This window comes from Nicrophorus vespilloides, unplaced genomic scaffold, assembly GCF_001412225.1.
Source record: "Nicrophorus vespilloides isolate i.1.1-1 unplaced genomic scaffold, Nicve_v1.0, whole genome shotgun sequence".
NCBI classification, from domain to species: domain Eukaryota; kingdom Metazoa; phylum Arthropoda; class Insecta; order Coleoptera; family Silphidae; genus Nicrophorus; species Nicrophorus vespilloides.
In genome coordinates this window covers 5,842-25,368 of record NW_017098777.1, presented here as the reverse complement: position 1 = coordinate 25,368, position 19,527 = coordinate 5,842, and the positions used below count along the sequence as shown (strand labels likewise).

General features: G+C 30.8%; 1 protein-coding gene across 2 annotated transcripts; it reads right to left on the bottom strand.

Moving 5' to 3' along the window:
• Positions 1–1,693: 1,693 nt before the first annotated feature.
• LOC108563158 (GTPase-activating protein) lies at positions 1,694–9,065 on the bottom strand. 2 transcript variants are annotated; one of them, XM_017921757.1, is made up of 11 exons: positions 8,981–9,065; positions 8,314–8,434; positions 7,525–8,151; positions 5,617–5,809; positions 5,407–5,555; positions 3,621–4,041; positions 3,327–3,562; positions 3,208–3,219; positions 2,346–2,696; positions 1,991–2,281; positions 1,694–1,931 (listed from the first exon to the last, which is right to left on the bottom strand). In XM_017921757.1, the coding sequence occupies exons 1-11, from the start codon at positions 9,033–9,035 to the stop codon at positions 1,841–1,843; spliced, it is 2,547 nt and encodes an 848-aa protein (XP_017777246.1). In that variant the 5' UTR covers positions 9,036–9,065; the 3' UTR covers positions 1,694–1,840. The 2 variants fall into 2 exon arrangements, with proteins under 2 accessions (XP_017777246.1, XP_017777247.1); XM_017921758.1 differs by lacking the exon at positions 3,208–3,219.
• Positions 9,066–19,527: the final 10,462 nt, after the last annotated feature.

Here is a 19,527-nt window from a genome sequence, read left to right as displayed (position 1 = left end):
ATGAAATCAAATATAATCATTGATATTATACATTATTTACAATAGGTAATAATTGATACAGTATTTTGACTAACAATTGTTTGTTTAAAGTATCTTCTTAATAGATTATACTACTTCCAAATAAGTCAGTTTATTTAGTTTATTGAAAATTGAATTAGGTTTAATAGAAATGTTTATTAAATTTAAAAATATTTATTGAATCTTCGAGAATTACAAAAAAAAACAAAATTATATCAAATGTTAGCGATTATTTTGAATACTAACCTCTAGCACTTGTACTATTTATATATCACTGGTTTAAGTAATTTGAACAGATTGTATATGCAAACTAAATTCACAGAAAATAAAGATCGCAAATCTCCATTTATTACATCATTTGGCTGGAAATAATGTTTACATGTCTTTATTTATTTCCTACTATCGCATTTCTAAAACTTAATGGACTAAAGTACTATAAATTTAAATGTATCGAAGTGAATTAATCTCGTTAAACATTATTTTTTTTTAAATCTATGCATGTAGTGAAATTTGTTTAAGAAAAGTGCGAAAACGAACACGAAAACTAGTCTATAACGAAAGTCACGTTTGAGGTAAATTACATTTCGTTATATGCAAGTTTCGGATGCAACTGTAATCACCTATGTAAATATGTCTATCAATATAAAAATTCTAAAAAAATAAATACTATACAAATCTAACATTAACAACTATTAAACTTTTTATCTTGTCTATGAATAAGAACAAACATTAGTTTAATGAGGATAAATCAAAAACGTGTTAACATTAACTTAAGATTCATTTAACAGTGTAAAGCGTATTTATGTTTAATTAAGGCAATCGAATATCAAAACTATATTTGTCGTGTCTTCTGAATAAATTTCCAGTAATATCGTAAGAAATAAAACGAATACGAAAAAGACTTGCTTTTAATAATAATTTACGAAATAGTTAATAAGTTATATTTAAAAAAAATACATAAAGGAGCGCGAAGACAGATTAAAGAACGAAATGCATTAAATGCAACGAACAATCGAAGTAAGAAAATAAAAAGAAATACGATTCATTACATTAATAATATAAAAAAAAATATATGTACAAAAACGAAATTTACACAACAAAATAATTAATAAATACCAGAGAAAATAATAATAATAATAGTTGTTATAACAGAATTTACATATATATGGTGGATTCATTGTTTCTTCTTTTTTGTAACAGAATTAAGATCGATTATATTATATAATATATTTAAAATGTAACAGAGTTAGATAACAATGTTTAGCTTTTTGTTAAATAAATGCCCCATTACTATGGCCTCTGAATAACTGTACAAATATAATACAAAATAATGAACAAAAATAGTGATTTCATATCATCTAATAACTAATTCACTTTCTGAATTAACCTCTCTCACATGCAACAGTTTATTGCTATGAATTACATATTTACTTGTTAATATGTAATATATTATTTTTTCTCTTTTTTTAAATATATATATATAGAAGACGAATTAGTAAAATATATGTGTATATTTATATTATGTTACTTTGTACTGCTTTAATACAAACATCAAACAACTTTTCTATTTTACAATCTAGAAAGAGAAACAAACTGGAGTCATAAGAAATTAAAAAAAAATCTATTATATTTATCAATATACTTATGTAGAAATAAATATATGTATATATATATATGAGCAATAGGGTACGTTCTGCCTTGTTGTTATTACGTTTATATATTAGTTTATCATTAGTAAAATATTTCTTTCCCTTTTAAGTTTCTTTTAAAAGTGTAAATAATAACCACAGTCTTTGAATTTGAGAAAAAAAACCTAATTTGCTTAAGGAATATTCTGGATAACAGAGTACAGTGCAGGCTCGATATTCATTCTAGATGCTAGCAGATAATTATCATCACCGATGGGAGCAGCTCTGGAAAATGACGGATAATATTATTATAGATTCGAGCTTTCGTTTAGCTCTATACTTACATGCTTCCTAATTTGGTATCTCGCGCTAACGCTCTTTGGTAAGACCTATGCTTTTGTTCAATGCTGTATGTGACATCGATCAGGTCGGTCACGCTATTTTTGCTGACGCCGTGCATTAATTGCGTACCGTTCGTTGATGGATACATTTGATTCAGTTTCAAGGCATGAGTGAGAACTAAAGAATGCATCCTTTGTAAATCCCGTTCCGGATCTAACGTCATATGAAAGTTATTGCTGTCCGTTACAGATACTGCAGTACATCCTGGTGCTAATACATTCGCCGACTTACAACTGAAACACAGACACACAGAAATTAATAAAACTTTCCCATTTCGTATAAAACAAAGAGTATTACCATAACCATTGTCCATTAATAAAAGCGCACGGATGATATTTTTGCAGTCGATTAGCATTGGTCTGGCAGATCTTAGTTAGAAGATCCACCCATTCCTTCTCCTCGACGCAGTTCGCAGCCTGCACATACAAAGCTCTCTCTTTCTGCACTATTTGAAACATGTTCTTCATTTTAAAAGATTTCTCCTGTAGCCGCTCGACGGCCAAAATATTCGATAGAGGAATCTGACACAGAGGTTCACGACCTTTCATCTTCGAATAACTCAGATCGTGAGTGGTTAATTTGAAATATCTCTGCTTGAAATTCTTGCGGCCAAACCGTTTTCTTCCTTGAGCTCTCTTTATCATTATCCTGATGAAAGATAATATTGAAAAATAATTAAATTACATTCTACAATACTCAAGAAACAAATGATACTTTTATTATTATTATAAGAAAAATAAAAAACAGTATCTTTATTTCTGTCTTAATAATGATATTATAACTCGATAGAATTTATTGCATCTGATCTATCGAATTATAAATAAATCATATATAAGTTTCTGCAACTTTATCAACTAAATGTACGTAGCATTCACGAATTGATAATGAAATAAATATGTCGAATGTCATGCTTGCATAATCAAAAACAACCACCAGCCAAATAATTTGAATCGTTTTGATTCCATGTTTTCAAAACTTCGCGTAGATACAAACATAGCGTCAAAACGATTGATTTTTTTATTATATAAAATTGTAAGGTCAAAGATATCGTTTCATTTAATTTTGCCGACAGACCGATTTGTAATGCACGATCCGTCTATAATAAAATATAATCAAACTATCTTTTTACGCTGAAGCTCTAAATTTTCTATCTTTTTACCTTTTAATTTCCCTTTTCGGTTGCAGAAACAGATTTAAACATAAAAGTTAAAGCGAATGATACAACAACGAAAACAAAAGTAGTGTTGATTTCAAACGAGAAATGATGGTATAGCTTACCCTTCTTTTAAGGTGACCGGAGTATCGACTGCGATGTGCTTTTGATTCGAGTTGGCGGAAATGATTTCAAGAAATTGCCGGACGGCCCTGACGTGCGTTTCCGTACAAAACTCTTTATACACACATTCCATATATTCTTCCTTGCAGACTTGCTGAGTCGATCTACAACTCACTAAATTTCCCAGTGATTGTATCGTCTTAGAAATTAATGTTAAGGTACGATTAGTTTGCGCGTCCTGAAAGTTAAAACGAAATGTAATGAATGTGATGATGCGGGTCATTTGATGTAATTACAATTTGTTCGCTGGTTAAATCGAAGAGTCGCGGACCCAGAATGGCCGGAGCAAAGAACCTCAAGAAAATGAAACCGGATATGACGGAGTATCGGACTTCTTTGTTATCCGGAAAGTAAGTCATGGCACATTCTTTGAGGTTGTCGAAAATCTGGCACATCAGAGCTGGACAATGGACGGCGCTCTCTGTAATGGCACGGAAAATGCCATGGACATAACTTTTCAAATTGCTCAAGTTCGCTTGGATCGTGGTGGCGTCTCTCACTCTCGTCGGATCGATCTCGCACGGCTTCTTTTCGAGGAAGACTTGCTCTATCGTTGGTCGGAGTGTCTTATGCAGGTACTGGATGCCAATCATCTTCATTGCCTCATCCATCATCTTAGATACTAAAGTGTTTCCACGGAAAATTGTCGTCGCATCCCTAAGAGAAAACATATTTGCTCATTAACATTATGCGGCTCCATTGATCATAGGTAGTAATCGTAATGAGATAGCAACGTCCGTATTGGCCGCGTTCTACTTTTCATTCTGAATATATAAATCAAGATGACACAATTTTACTTACAGTCCACTTGCGCACAACAAATATAAATAAAGAACAGCTCATTTAATATGCTAAATCTCAATTTCATTTACACCATTTAATATATCAAATAAAATGGCATCACACAATCATTAAATTTATACTGCGAACGTAATTCATGTAAATTCATTTAATATATTTTTCTAAAGCAAGTATAAATTCAGTAAACAACTTGAATAAATACAATAAGTGACTGGTATGTACAATATTTAGTAGAAATATTAGCACAAACTCTCTACAGGAAACGCGAACTATTATATTGACCAGGTTTCAATTTGTGAACAGTTATGCATGTATGCACACTGACGATATCAAGTAAGAAAATAATTAATTTATAGGTATAAATATAATAAGTTGATGTAATTAAGTAATAAATTTAAATAATAATTCTTAAAACTCAGGAAACTCGAGACAAATAAATTTTAAGTATAAACACAACTATAATATACTTTTAAAAATAAAACAGGATGTCATCAGATTACCAACTAAAAAAGTATGATACGCCTCTATATCAGATTGATCCTGGGAAAATAATGATATGAGTTAGAAATCAAAAATATGGTTGCATTTTGATTGCATTAACGTAATTATAGATAATAGTAGAATGTTCTATTATAAATAGGCAATGAGAGAACTTGAATTCATACTTCTCTTTTGAAAAAAATGTCGATGCTAACTATAAAAGTTTTGCTAATGCTTATTCATAAAGAAAATAAATAAAATCTGAGAATGTGCAATAAAAACAAATATAATTTTTGTGTTTTACATAAAAACACACATGCCCGGTAGTTATTGACTTTGGAGCGAAGATCAATATTTTCCAATCGAAATACGCAAACAGCAAAGACGAAAGTTTTGTTTTTCTTGGAAGCAAATTGCATTTGAGGTTGGTGCAACTTAATCAGAAAACAATGTGTTACCCGGCTTTTATTGTTTATGAGCATGCATTTTGTTGCGAAAGACCGACCCGACAACATTAAACAAACAGAACATGTGTTTAAAGCAAAATTAAATATTTATTATAGAAACACACTTTGCTGCAATATTCGTGTAAATATTTACAAAATCGAGCATCTTTTACATGCGCGCACACAGTTTTGTTTTCATGATGTGTATGAGAGAAGCCTTTTTATTAATGAAATTTTGGAAATTGGAAGCCCTACGAAATTATGTAACGGTTATCGAGAATCAATATTTACTTACGTTACGTTAGAGATCTCTGCGTCAGCGAGTGCCCTGATAATAGGGACTATCTTTTCGTGATGCATGAATATCCTCACCAGAGGCTGAGCTACATCCATTTTACTAGAAACTATGTCTCCCAACAAATAGACTGGACTATTTATTATTGGCTAATAAAAAAAAATAAAGTTAATTGCGTCGATATAAGATTTTCTAAGCATTAAGACTTACTCTGACGTTAACACTATCCAACAAGAGATTGCGAAGAGGTTCGTACACTTTAGCCGGAAAAACGTGATCAGCCGTGTATTGTACTTGTAGCCTCAGAGATCCTAAAGAGTTGTCAATGGAGAGCCGTGTCCCTGGCGGTGTAGAAACGGAAACATGAGGCTTATTTTTGCTCGACCTAGGTTGCAAGAAATACCTGAAACGGCAATAATAAAAAAATTAATGGGAGATTATTACGAGACGTGTAATTTCATCTGCGCTGCATAAATTAAGCCTGAAGCGTAAGCAGATACATTCTCAATTATGATAAAACTAGTTTCAATTATGAATGAACAGGTGGAATAATATCGACCATTTAACGAGTCGTAAATAAATTGCGATAATTATGAAAAAGGGAAATCAATGAACCGGCATCTAATTATTTACTCATTAGGAAGAGGAGGAGTTCGTTGTGTTTGACTCGGATACTGCTTTGATAACGGGTGCACATTTTTACAGACCACTTTACACGCCATAGATAAGACGAGAAACTTAATGGCTATTATCTAAATCACCATAAGCTAGACAATAATGTAAAAATAAGTCGGATGAGCTTTTATCTATTACATATTTGTACACTTAAATGTTTGTTCCTCAATGACAGGTACAAAAATAAACAATCAAATCTCGGTAAATGCAATAAAAACATACAATTGCAATTAATCTTTGTCAAAAAACGATAGACATAACATTATTTCTTAACTCTGATCTATCTAGTATCATCTTGAATAATTACCATATAGATATTGCATTGTAATTTGTTTAGGTATATTACTCAATCTGTAGCAGATCAATTTGATTTTAATTTTCTTATTATGTTATTTTGTTGAATTGGTAGTATGGTGATTTGTTGCAATAAATGTTATTATTATTAATACAGAATAAGTACAGAATAAACTGAAAATAACCTAAATAAATGTAGTTGGTGGTTTTAGTGGAAATCCTCTGGATGCGGTTAAAAAGATGATAATATTTTTTAAATTATATTCGTTAATTAAAACAAAATCTATATAACTGTAGTCGTTTCCTTAGTTAAAGTAAAACTGAAATAGATACTATTTACAACAAGCTACTATATTTAGAATGTTGATACAAAACAGTCATGAGAGTGCACACCCCAAAAAAGGGTTGCTTGTAATACGATGTTTCTCAAACAACGAGACATACACTGTTTTTTCTCTCTGAAACATTGAAAGTACACAATCGTTATCTTCGTATATAATGAGAAACATTATGTTGTTTGTGTTGTGATACAATAATTAGTGTATGCGTTATCTCGAGTAGATTTAATTAATTGCTCATCTCACCACTTAAAAAACGTTATTTATTAATTGCATAACTTCGAAATATCTAAGGACCATTAGGAACTAGATTAAATGTTGATTGTACAATTTGAATAATATGGAGATGGGCAACGGTTAAGAATTTTGCATTCAGTCCGCTAGAATCCTGCGCGATGCGTTTCCTTTGCCATTCATAGCATTTCATTCATAAATCTATTCGTGAAAAAAAAATCAATGTGTATATATGAATGAATGACTTGAATCAAGGATAAAGCAATTTACAGTATAGCAATTATAAATAAACGTGACATCATTTTTCACACAAAGTTTTCATCTGCTGAGCATTTGTTTTTTTTGTTAGTTTCAACTTGCAATAAGAAATACTATTTATTTAAGCAAATTATTTCAATGGTCATTGAAATAAAAACAACAGCTCAAGTTGCTGGTTTTTGAAGTGCAATGCACATAAACGTCGCAAAGGTTTAATTCACAAGTTTATTTCTGGTTATGTATATTATGCAATGTAAATCTTGTAAACTGTAATTTGAATTTGTAATGAAATGTTAATAACAACAAATAAATCTCTTACCATGCATTTTTCAGAGCAGCGTTCTGCTGTTGAAGCCCCCTCAGCTGAACTTTCACTTCACCAAGGAAAATGTCTCCACCCATGCCATTGTGCCAAATGGAAACATTCAACTCACATATTTCCACTTCACTTTCGGGGCACACTGTATAAGTATCCTTGTCTCTATCACGATCCTCATAGTTATCAAATTGGAATATCTCATCGAATTGCGGGCATGTCGTTTTTTTCCGAACTTTGGTCCTTTTTGTCACTTTCTTCTCATTGGTATAAACAACAGTTATTAGGGCATATGGATCACATGAACCATTCTTCAGAGTCAGATCTAAACACTCAATGACGCGCACTGACAGTCGTTTCTTGGACGAATATGTAGAATTGTTCCGACTTAGCAGTGGTTCAAACTTAATTTCTATGTTGGCTTTTCCCTGCACTTCTGAATCAGCATCGACTGGACGAATGGGGAACCAATGATCTTTGTTATTGTATGGAGCCAGCTCCTCTCTCTTGATGGCCACTTTGCCAAGGACTTTATCCTGCTTCAGGTGCCTGTCTCTATCATACAAGTACACAGATAAGTAACGAAACTTCCTTGGCACCTCAAATTGAAACTCCTCTCCGAAGAAGGGGCTGAAACAGATGTAAAGATAAATAAACCCACAAATTTAGATAGGAAAGAGTGTGTAATGTTTATTTGTGTCTGGCCACTTTTTTCTACTTTCTAGACTAGCAGCTAAAAATAATGCTTTTAAAATAGTCTTTTTATAAATATATGTAAGCATGTAGATTTACCTTAAAGTTTTTTCAATGGTTGATGTTCGGAATATGACTTCTTGATCCAAGGACAGTGTGCAGTAGACATCTCTGCAAACTGATGAACCATGGTTACGGCTCAGCAGGTTCTTTGCCTCCCCTGTAAAAACAACAATGATTGGTTCTATGTTTTGTTTATTGTTTGTAATCAATCAATGAATGGGGGTGTGACTTGATTGAGTGCAAATGGTCATTGATTGGTTGTGGTTTATATAATCATAGCTGTGTGTTTACAGTGGTTGTCATTTGTTTTGGTCTGATCGAGATTCTAACCTAAATTGAGTGGAGAGATCTGTATTATCTTTTTTCAGAGGAGAAACCGAGACCGAAGTTTCGGCTAAAAATAAATAGCATGCCATTAATCAAGCGAGAATTGGATGGATATCTGTGTGGCACCTGCAGACTGAGAATTGTAATGGAACGAAAGGAAATTGAGGTTATTTCCCCGTTGCTCCTTTCCATACTATACATGAAGAAATATATTTCTTCTTGTCTTCTCTGTTGCTTCTTTTTTATTCGAGTTCTTTGCTGGTTTTGACAGGGATTCGCGATGAGAAAACGGCGATAGCTTTTTTCTCAGTTGTTTGGAAGAGGTTTCTTGATTTTTTTGTAGGCAGAAAGGCAGGAAGAAATGTGTTTTACTTACCGATTTTAATTTTTAAACGTTCTTCTATGCGAACATCCATGTCGTCCGTCGCCATGTTTTATTTAACCATATCCTGACGAGGAAAAAATGAATGGGACGGCATGACATGAGTGTGTCTCCGTGTGAGTGTATATGTAAGCGTGCGTGCGTGTTGGTGAGTGTCTCTTTTTGGTCTCTTTGTATGATGATGAGTATTTGCTTCGCTCCGAACGCGAGGCGAAAAGTCTTTCGAGGATGTTATGGCCTTTGGAGGCCCACGCAAACAGCACTTTTGTTCTTGTTTATTCCAGGTCCGATCGTTCTGGGGGGTCAGTACACAGCGTGGAGACTCGAAGACATCGTTGAGGGTTGACGGTACTCTGGTGGATGGACTGCGATGGTGTTACGGCACGTACGACACATTCATGGTAGCGGCAACGGCAATAGCAGAGGCAGCAGAAGCAACAACAACCCGGCCGACTACTAATTCATGAATGAAGCCTCGAGCTGACAAATCATTACGTTACGCTGCGGCCCAAGTACGCACTCTCCGCAGTACCGTAACGCCGCCTTTTGTTTTCACTCCCACTACATCAAATGCCTTCACACCTAGATTCACATTTTCACGTTATCCAAAATCATCAGAATTTAAAAGTCCACCAAATTACATAAAAAAAATAATTGATTCAAGAAAATGTATAATTTCTACATAAAAATTAATATTACAAATTTGGTTAATGATGTAATTTTAAATGATTGATTTGCATTTTATATATTTATCATCAATAATCAAAATTTACTTTTTAAAATAAATAGGAGCAAAAAATACACTCGATTTGTTAAATTATTAAAAATAAATTAATTATATTTAATTTGTGTTACTTGTATCCAGTATTTCTATATTTTCATATGCATTACAGTGATTATTACAAACATGTGTTATATTTCTATTGATGATTAAGTAAATATAAATTATTAATACTAAAGATGGAATATAGATATAGAGCGGGAAATCACGGTACGCAAGTGAAAATAATTTCTCAAAAAATAGTTAACGAAGGTTGACTTGTCTTCAACAAAAGAAATCGGATGAAAGGTGAACATTTCTATTGAGAAAAAAATAATATATTTTAGGTACGTAAAAGCAAATATGTCCAGTTTAAAATAGAACATCTGCTCAGTAAAGTTTGTCATTAAAATACTGTTGTATTTACTTAGAAGTTAAATTGACTTAAATAATTAAATGACAGATTTAAAACAGTAGAAAATTCAATAATAATAATTTATTACTAAATATATGTAGACTTTACAATAATAAATTTAGATTTATTTGAACTAAATATGATATTTAAGTTTATTATTGTTTATTTGTAATTAAAATAAATGAAGAAATAATAATTATTTATCATTCATACATGCTTATACAAGTTAAGAATGAGCGGAAATTGTAATCATTTATTGGTTTCGTTTGAACGATTGTTTGCAAATACAATAATTTAAATAGCGATAAAAACGACAGGAAGGCATGCAACCTCTCTATAAGTTTCAATTGTGCACCTAAAAAGTATCTATGCATAACTAAACGAAATAATCTGTATGATTTCGTCATTGTAGGAATTAAAGCAAAGCAAAGTTTTGAATTTGAAATTATTGTGCAAAAAAAATATTGTTTATTCCATAAAAGCGTATTGATTTTAAAACATCATCAATATACTCGTTTTGTAATAGACATAATTTAATTTAATAGAGTCTGGAATTTAAGATTTATGTTAAGCGAAGTAAAAAAAACTTGTTTGTTTCATAAAACCCATAAATTAATAGTTTTTTAAAAAAGGTGTATTCCGACAAAAGAAACGATGTCTATGCTTCCTACACCGAGATTGCACACGTCACATAATATATGCTATGTTTCCAATATCATTTACGCAATACATTTTGAAGCAAAACCGAAATATACATACGACTTCTCTAATTTTATTAAAAAAACTTATGTAACGTGTCAGCTGTTATATATGAATGAAGCTGATTTGTCATTGCATCAATAAATCGTGTATAATTAAGATTTCGTTATTTAATATGTTTGTGATTGCATATTTATGTTAATTAAGTATTTATACATGAATAACAGTTAGAAAAACGAAAAATTTCCATAAAGGAATGGAAAGTTTGTTTATCAAATTGTATCATTGAGAGAAAAACCTCGTATCGCGTACTTTTTGCAATAGAATTACGTAGAATTTACGTGATTAATATTGATAATATCAGCTTGATTTATACGTAATTATGAGGTGACAAATGATTTGCTTAGTTTAGATAGTTTCAATAATACTTTTGTAAATTGTAAATTATTATTTCTATTCATTTTGAGTTTGAAAATTGGTTTTCTAATAACAAAAAAAACTTTTAGATTTTATAAAAGTTAAACAATGAACGCTAGGTGTGCGAAACTTTATATATTTTATTAATAGAAGGGAATTCCAGTTATTCCTATCTTTATTGCAGTTTAAACATGTTACAATGCGAATTCTCAGAACTGAAATTTGGGCTTTAAACGGGCCGAAGTAGGTATGCGAATCGAGTCCGTTCCTGTTCTTATCGTAGTCAATGGCGTTTCTCAAAGGGGCTTCGTCATAATCATAATATTAATTAATGAATCTAGGTGTATTTTGGTATACGCACAAACTGTATGGGAATTGGAATACAATAGAATACAATTTCCTTTTAATAATCGCACAACGTATAAAAAAACAACGTACGCAAGATCTTAACGGTAGCTTATTATACTCGTCATTCTTCTAATTTTCAAACCTCAGATGACGCATGTAGAAAGGAAAGAAAGAGAAGCTAACATACACACACACACACATTTTCCTTGATTGTTTTAGTTTCTCTTGGTAATTATTATAAATGCCCTCCGCATTGTGAGTAATGCTCTTTTCTGCTCCCACGATGTCGTTACGTTTTATTAAAACTTATTATGAAAATGTGCCGACTTCTTTTCTGGACAATGTAGAATGATAAGAATAAAGTAATTTTCGACAAGATTATTCCCCGACCTGTGAGAACCTTCTTCCACAATACCACAAAATATTTACATCCGAAAAAAAAAAACAGAAAGAAACAGTTGCAAACAACAAGCGGAATGATTTCTTCCGTAACTTCCTGAAATATTCCTTAAAAAATATATACGTGTTCGGTATTTATTTATCATTGCAATTAGTCGGTTTTCATGCAAATCTCGCCGATCCAATTTGCGTAAACCAACCGCTTTACTAACTTCCTGTGGGTAGTCACGGTATGAAAGTATTTTCGTATCGTAAAAACGCATTTCTAGGTTACAAGGCGCAATAAACTTCGCACGCTGCTATTAAAGATTGTTATTATACTTTAATTTTCTTTAGTAAAATCCTAACCTGCGGTTAGCTTAGTAAGGAAATAAATCAAAAATTCAGGAAGCAATTTTCTCAGTTTACATTCGATTTTGTTTCGAGCGTAATTAGAAAATGTATTTTTCGTTTGTTTCTCGCATGCGAACTTTCTCTGCTTAATTAAGCCGTAAACAGTTCTATTTTAAGAGAGCATTGATAGAAATCTGAATTATATTTCATAAATTATTAAGATTTGTTTTGTGTGTGTTAAGTTTTAATTTAGTTAAAATGTTGTATGAATTGTCGTATTTGATTCGTTCTCTTCTCTATTTCTGGTTAGAATTATGTGGAGCACATGGCTTACGATTAGCAATGAATCAATTATGCGACGAAGATCGTGAACAAAGGCCGTTCAGTGCGTCAGTACTGAAATAGCGCATTAATATCCATAAATACTTACGCTCGGAAGATTCAAATTAAAATTTTATTTTAAGCTATTAACTTTCAAGGTGGACATCTCCAAGTTGTATACTTGTTGTAATTACTGTAATACCGTATCCATCCAAATATGTTGTTGAAGATATTCTGGATGCACCAGTTTTTTTGTTTGTTTGTTAGTTATTGATAACATACGCTTCACACGAACGGATTTCCTTTCCGATTGGTCCCCCAGACAGATCCATTAGTTAATCTACATAGATCCGGTCTGCTACTAGCTAAGCATGTTGATTTTTAAGATGCTACACACTGTTAGGGTCGAGCTCATCGGTTTATTTTTAATTGTTTTTTTTCTACATATCCGGATTACTTATTATTTAACAAAAACAAGTTAAATATTTATAATTATAAAATATATCAAAATATATTACATTTATGTTATAATATTTGTAAATATGATCATTTTTCTAAATACATTGACTCATCTTGAAACAATTAAATTAATATCAGCTATAGTGCAAAAACAGTTATAAAGTTAATTTTATAAACTTAGGTATAAATAATTACACACCAATAAGTTGGAATGACAACTTTTTTTTGTATATTTTCATTCAATAATATAATTAATTTCATTAAAATCTAAAAATTATAATTTATATTTGAAGCTTCATTTCAAATATAAATTATCATTATGAAATTACTAATTATTAATTTTATTTCTTAAGAAACTAAGAAACAACAAATAACATTCATATAGTTACGATATTTCACATTATTATTTTATTAAATAAATAACTTTTAATCGCAAACATATTAATATATTTAAAAAAAAATGTGGTCAGATTTAATAACCGCATGAAATATTTCAATGACTTTGTAATAATTTGTGATATTTTCATTAAAGAAATGTTATGTCTGATTATTATACGATTTTGAAATATATTTTATAATGATTTTTAAATAAAATAAATAATAACTAATTATTCTTAGTTTTCTCAACAAAGAAACTAGAAGTTTCACATTAACTTTTCTTCTTAAATAAATGTTTTGTTTTCATAAAGCATTTTAATATATTTTTTATCAGTTATTTACATAAATGTGGTCAGATTAAGAAACTACGTGAAATATTGTTATGAAATTAATTGAAATAATATGATTGATTCAATCTCTAGTTAAAATTGTTTGATTATGAAAACGGTGGTAAAATATACGTGATCTTGAATTGATTTTAAGCAAATATTGTAATGTGTTGACTTATTTGACGGCACATAATATTTGTCCAAGGGTCTACAAAAATAGAAAGTAAAAAAAAGAAGGTTTATTTTTTCAACATATTTTTTTTCGGCGTTTGTGTGTGGACCGGATCGTGGCATAATACGAGAACGTTTTATTAATAACTTCGCAAAGTGGAGGAACTTCCGTTCGAGCATTGAAAAAGGATTTTCCGATCTCGTGGCCATGAATCGGAGCGGAATGTAATTAGCATCGTGTAGCGAAAATGGGGAAAATTCGCAAATACAGACAGTGTGAATGTGTACGTTTCTGTTCATCGATTTTCCCGTCGGACTCGTGTTTGAATCGCGTGAGTGTTTTCAGGGAGGCCATCCTACGCGCGTCGCTGCCGCCCCCGCAGCCTCCAACATCACCGCCGCCGTCGTTTATTGAGCGACGCCTGCCATGCCGAGAGCCGAAAATAGCTTACCTCCATTCATAAAACCGTTTCCGTTCACGAACTTCCTTTTGCCTCTGCCTTTGCTCTCCGCCTCTTCTGTCCGTTCATGCGAAATGCTCCCCCGACACACCACTCCGCCCCCGGCCCGACCTATCCCACGCCGCTGCCTTCAGCCGCTCCACCACAACTTCATCCGCATTGAACAAAAAGAGAGGGAACGAAAATTGTGTGTAATACGTAATCATATCCGTTTCCTGCTAGATGCTATCAATTATGGTTTCTGTAAGGTGGCGTTTAGGTCTTTCCAGAAACTTCATTTACGTGATGGAATCTATGGTAAATTGGTGCCACCGAAAAAATTAATCAATTCATCAGATTTAATTTATTCCACCATTTTATGCTTTTCCCATTATTCATGCTTTCTATGAATGACTAACAGTTTATGGAAGATCCAATTCTTAATATGGAAAATATTATAGCAAATACATCTGTGCAACTTAACTATTTCAGTTAGAAGATTTTCAACGAAATGTAAATCGACAGCGAATTCATTATCCGAGTATTTTGTGAACGAATCTCGATAATTTTGATCTCTTTTCTTTTACAGTTTATTTCTATTTGTTTCATCTAAATAATATCCATAACACCAAAGAAATATTAGTTAAAACATGCATTAATAATTAAAGTATTAATTACTTTTCATTTAACTTTTTTTCTTCTAAAAATTACTTGCATTTCCTTTCTTTGTAATAACAAAAACAACTTTTTTAAATCAATTCCTCGTATTTTATTGCATGCAAGAATAATAATAAGAAATTGTATTAATTAACAATTAGAGAGAAAATGAGAAATTCTAATTAAAATGTTTCAATATTAACTTATGATTACTATTGCATTTTATAACAGATTTGTTTAATTCATTTATTTTTTGATATTGATTGCATATTGAAAAGGTACGGTAAATTTCTTTTTGTAGCTTTTAGTTCAAATACATTTCACAATATAATAATGGTAAAAAAAAGAGATCTTGGCTAATGACGTACGCAATTAAATTGAAATTACGACATTTATGAATTGAAAACAATGAGGAGAAAGAAATTCGCCGTTCAGAATTGGTACAATCATGAGAAAACAAACGAATCCTGAGAAATGTTACACATTATTATTATATTCTTCTTTATCTCGCTTCAAGAACATACTCAGACAAATGTTTCTTGAAATCCCATTATGTTTCTTTTTATTTTCGGTTTCTACTTCTATAAATACGCGTTTATCTACAATTTCCTTTATTTTATTGCACAACCCGAAAATGTAATTGCATCATAAATGTACATCCATTATGAGCGACCGAAGCCCACGTTTCCAAACGTCTAAAAATACCAGCGTGTTTGTTTTTCCTGTAAATTGTCACACATATGAGACTTATTACGAAGATCGTTCGAGCTTTAAAACTACTTCTTACATCCTTCCGACGCGCCACTTCCGATAACGTACAAGTGTTCAACATCGTCTGGACTGGAGTATCTTAAATGCGGACAACAAGCATGTACAAAAATACGCGATCAATTCGAAGCACGTGCCTCAACAGATTTATTTAACTGGAGACAATCATATAGGAAATTCCTGCTGTTTTCATTAGACTTTTGTGCACGTTTTATTACAGGAGATCTGTTTTTCAACAGACATTTGTAGAACGATTTATGTAAACCAATACAGCGATTATTGATAATATTTATTAAGTTCATCGAATCAAGAGTAATTTTCATTGAAAACGTATTATATTTAATGACTGCTAAGTTTCAATCGATATTAAAAATACATTACGGCAAGGTCAATAGTTTACAAATTATTGATTCTGCTATGATTTTTTCTGTTAATTAATATATCAATTACTATTATACATTTTGTTACAATAGAAATTAAGTTAGTTTCATCAATTTGTATGGTAACTTAATACTAATATAATTTCTTAACACTATTGCAAAACATATGAATATGAAGAATGTAGCACACTGAAAGGAAGTGACGTATTGAAACCAAAATCCATTAACTAAAAGGAAAACCACGTTTCCCTTAATAAACAACAACAAATAACCACAAAAGAATAATATAAAATATGCCAGAGATTCCAAACACGAACAATGACCTACTAAATAACAAAATTTTGAAATATTAATATTAAGATTTTTTTTTTAAGAAAGGAAATCTTATGTAAAATAACTCAGTAGATTAGATAATAAAACATTTTGGATTTAACAGATATTTGAGATTAAGATTTGCTTAAAACTACTACATAAATTTAGAAACTCATACACAAAATCACATTTTTAATGATTTTAAAAGATAATCTATAATTTTTCTTTGTAAAAATATTTTTTTGATTTGCAGATTCAATTCTTTTAAAATAAGTAAACACTAAGACGGCCGCGACCACGATTAACCCGAACCACGGTAAATTGAGACACTGATAATCCACGTTTTACTGTACCTTTTATAATAAATTTTGTTCATTAATTTATTGTTTATTGAATGAACAAAATGTACATATATTTGATATTTAATAAAAACATTAATTATGAATTCAATGATTTGTAACATTATACGTTAATTAATTGTTGACAGATTGAAAAAGTGTAATCATTACGATATGTTATTAATACCAAACTGCAATTACTATAAAAGAAAACTGTGGTACTTTTGAGTATAATTGCTAGGAAACTGAAAAACTTAGGAATAAAAGTTTTTTAACAAGTACTTTAGCTCTTTGAGGGACGGATGTATTATAATTTTCTAGGAAATGTCCAGAAAACAGGATCCTTTCATTTGCTTAGTATGTCAAAGGATGAATCCTGATAGGCCACACCATCCGATGTTGATTCAGTTGTCTAGAAATTTGTTGGGTCTAAAAATTTAGGAATTTCTGGACCTTCAAAGACTGAAATGAATGTTTACGTATTTTTGTCTTCTATCTTAATTTATTATTATTTAATGAAATTGCATATCAAAACACGTTTGTCATATTATATATGCATTTCTTAGGTGAAAACAAAAATACTGGAGTATGTTCATTTTTATAAGCATAACATTTACAAACCAGTTCATGAATTAATGACCAACCAATTAAATATCAAGTCTAGCTGTGCAATAAAACATACACACAAACTGTCATGAATCGATGATAGAAAGTGAAGTGTAATTGTAACATGCGCCGAAACATCAAGAGTGGGTTGAAACAGTCCTATCGATTCTGTAAATAAATGATGGAACTGTGCATTTATACATCCATTGATTAAAACGAAGCTGGATTCTGATTGGTTAACTGCAACATGAATGGAAAATACCGTCGATTCGAAATAGGTAATCAAAATTGTAAAACCTTAACAACTAAATGACTTTCACATGATGATTCCTACACCAATTAAACGATTCCTATTCAGACTGTTAATTTCCATTTTATGGATAACATACTACCGATAATCGATATACTGAGACGAGTTTACGTGATTCTGGAGTAATTTATGGATATGCAATTCGCATCCAATTGAATCGCGGATCTTGAAAATAATATTAAAAAGATGTAATTAATTTCCTTCTTAATTGTAATTATGTGATCAATTTACGGTCATTATTGAGTACCAGTCGCATCGAGAGAGAAATCAGATTCAATTTTAGGAATTTCATTAGTTTAAGCACCAGCGCATCAACGTAATGACGCTGTTTCCTTTTCCAATTCGAGACGAGCAAATAATCATCTCACGTATAATTAGTTTAATCACCGATAATTATCTAATCATCTTTTAATATTCATTCTTTTCGCAGAACAAATATACGTATATTTAATTAATTTCAATTTATACGCAACTTATTTCATATGATTATGATATGATTATGTTAAAATAAAATTTCAAATATATTTTGTATGTAAATTTGTTGACTTTTAACATGAAATTTAATACTTGATACTGAATCTAAATTTTCATTTTTTTCATAACAGATTAGTGAATAAAATTATCAAAGTTTATCTAATGAAATTCAAATAACATACAACTTTTTTAATATTTTTTTTTTAGAATTTGTGTATTATAATGCATTGTTGCATATATAATTAAATAGAATTAATAAAATTATGCAACAATTACAAAATTTGTTGATCCTTGTGGAAAATCTTCTAATGTTAATAAATTATAGATTGAAATGACTTCAACAAAATTGTATTTTATTATTATACATATGTATGAATATTAGTTTTTTATGGTAAGTTGGATGAAAAATTTAATGTCTTGAAAATTATAATTTAACAATTTATAAAAACATAATCTTTTTTACAATATTTCGATTACACACAAATGTAATATTAGTTTTATTAAAATTATCATTCTGGACTTAAAACATAGATTTAATTGCATTTAAAATCAGTTATTAGATTTAGTTAATTACTGTAAAATGATTTAAGTATCTTATCTAAAGGATAAATATAAAATTCATGTTAGATAGTGTATTAATATAATTCAATGTAATACAATAATATTTGTAATGCATAAGTTGATATTACTAATATGTAAATATGACCTTGTTTTGAGCTTGAGTATTCGTCATAAGTTTAAAAATCATCAAAATGTTGGATGTGAAACAATTTAATAAAAAAAAAGTCGTATAGTTATTTATTCGATTTTGCGGCGTGGATTTACTTTTGTGGCTTTGGTTACATTAAAATGTATTTACCGCAGCCGATAATCCATGAGTCACCTGGGGTGTGCTCATATAGTTATTCTCCTTGCTTTTGGCCACCGAAGTGTGCCTTCAACTTACTCACATGGCCAAGGGAATTGCCTCTTTTTTTTATAATACTCTTTATTTCGGTCGTTGATTACCTCAGGGTCGGACTGAATCGAAGCGTGTTGCATTCGTGAATTGTATTACAACAAAAATGAAAAAACAAACAAAAAGAATACAAGTGCCGCCCACGATTTCGGTCTTGCTATTGATTCATGTAGAAAAGGAATAGATAAGGGAATTGTATTGAATTAATGGAAGGATTTATTCCGAGTTCGATGTGTGTCGCAAACGCGAAATTAAGCATAATATTTCTG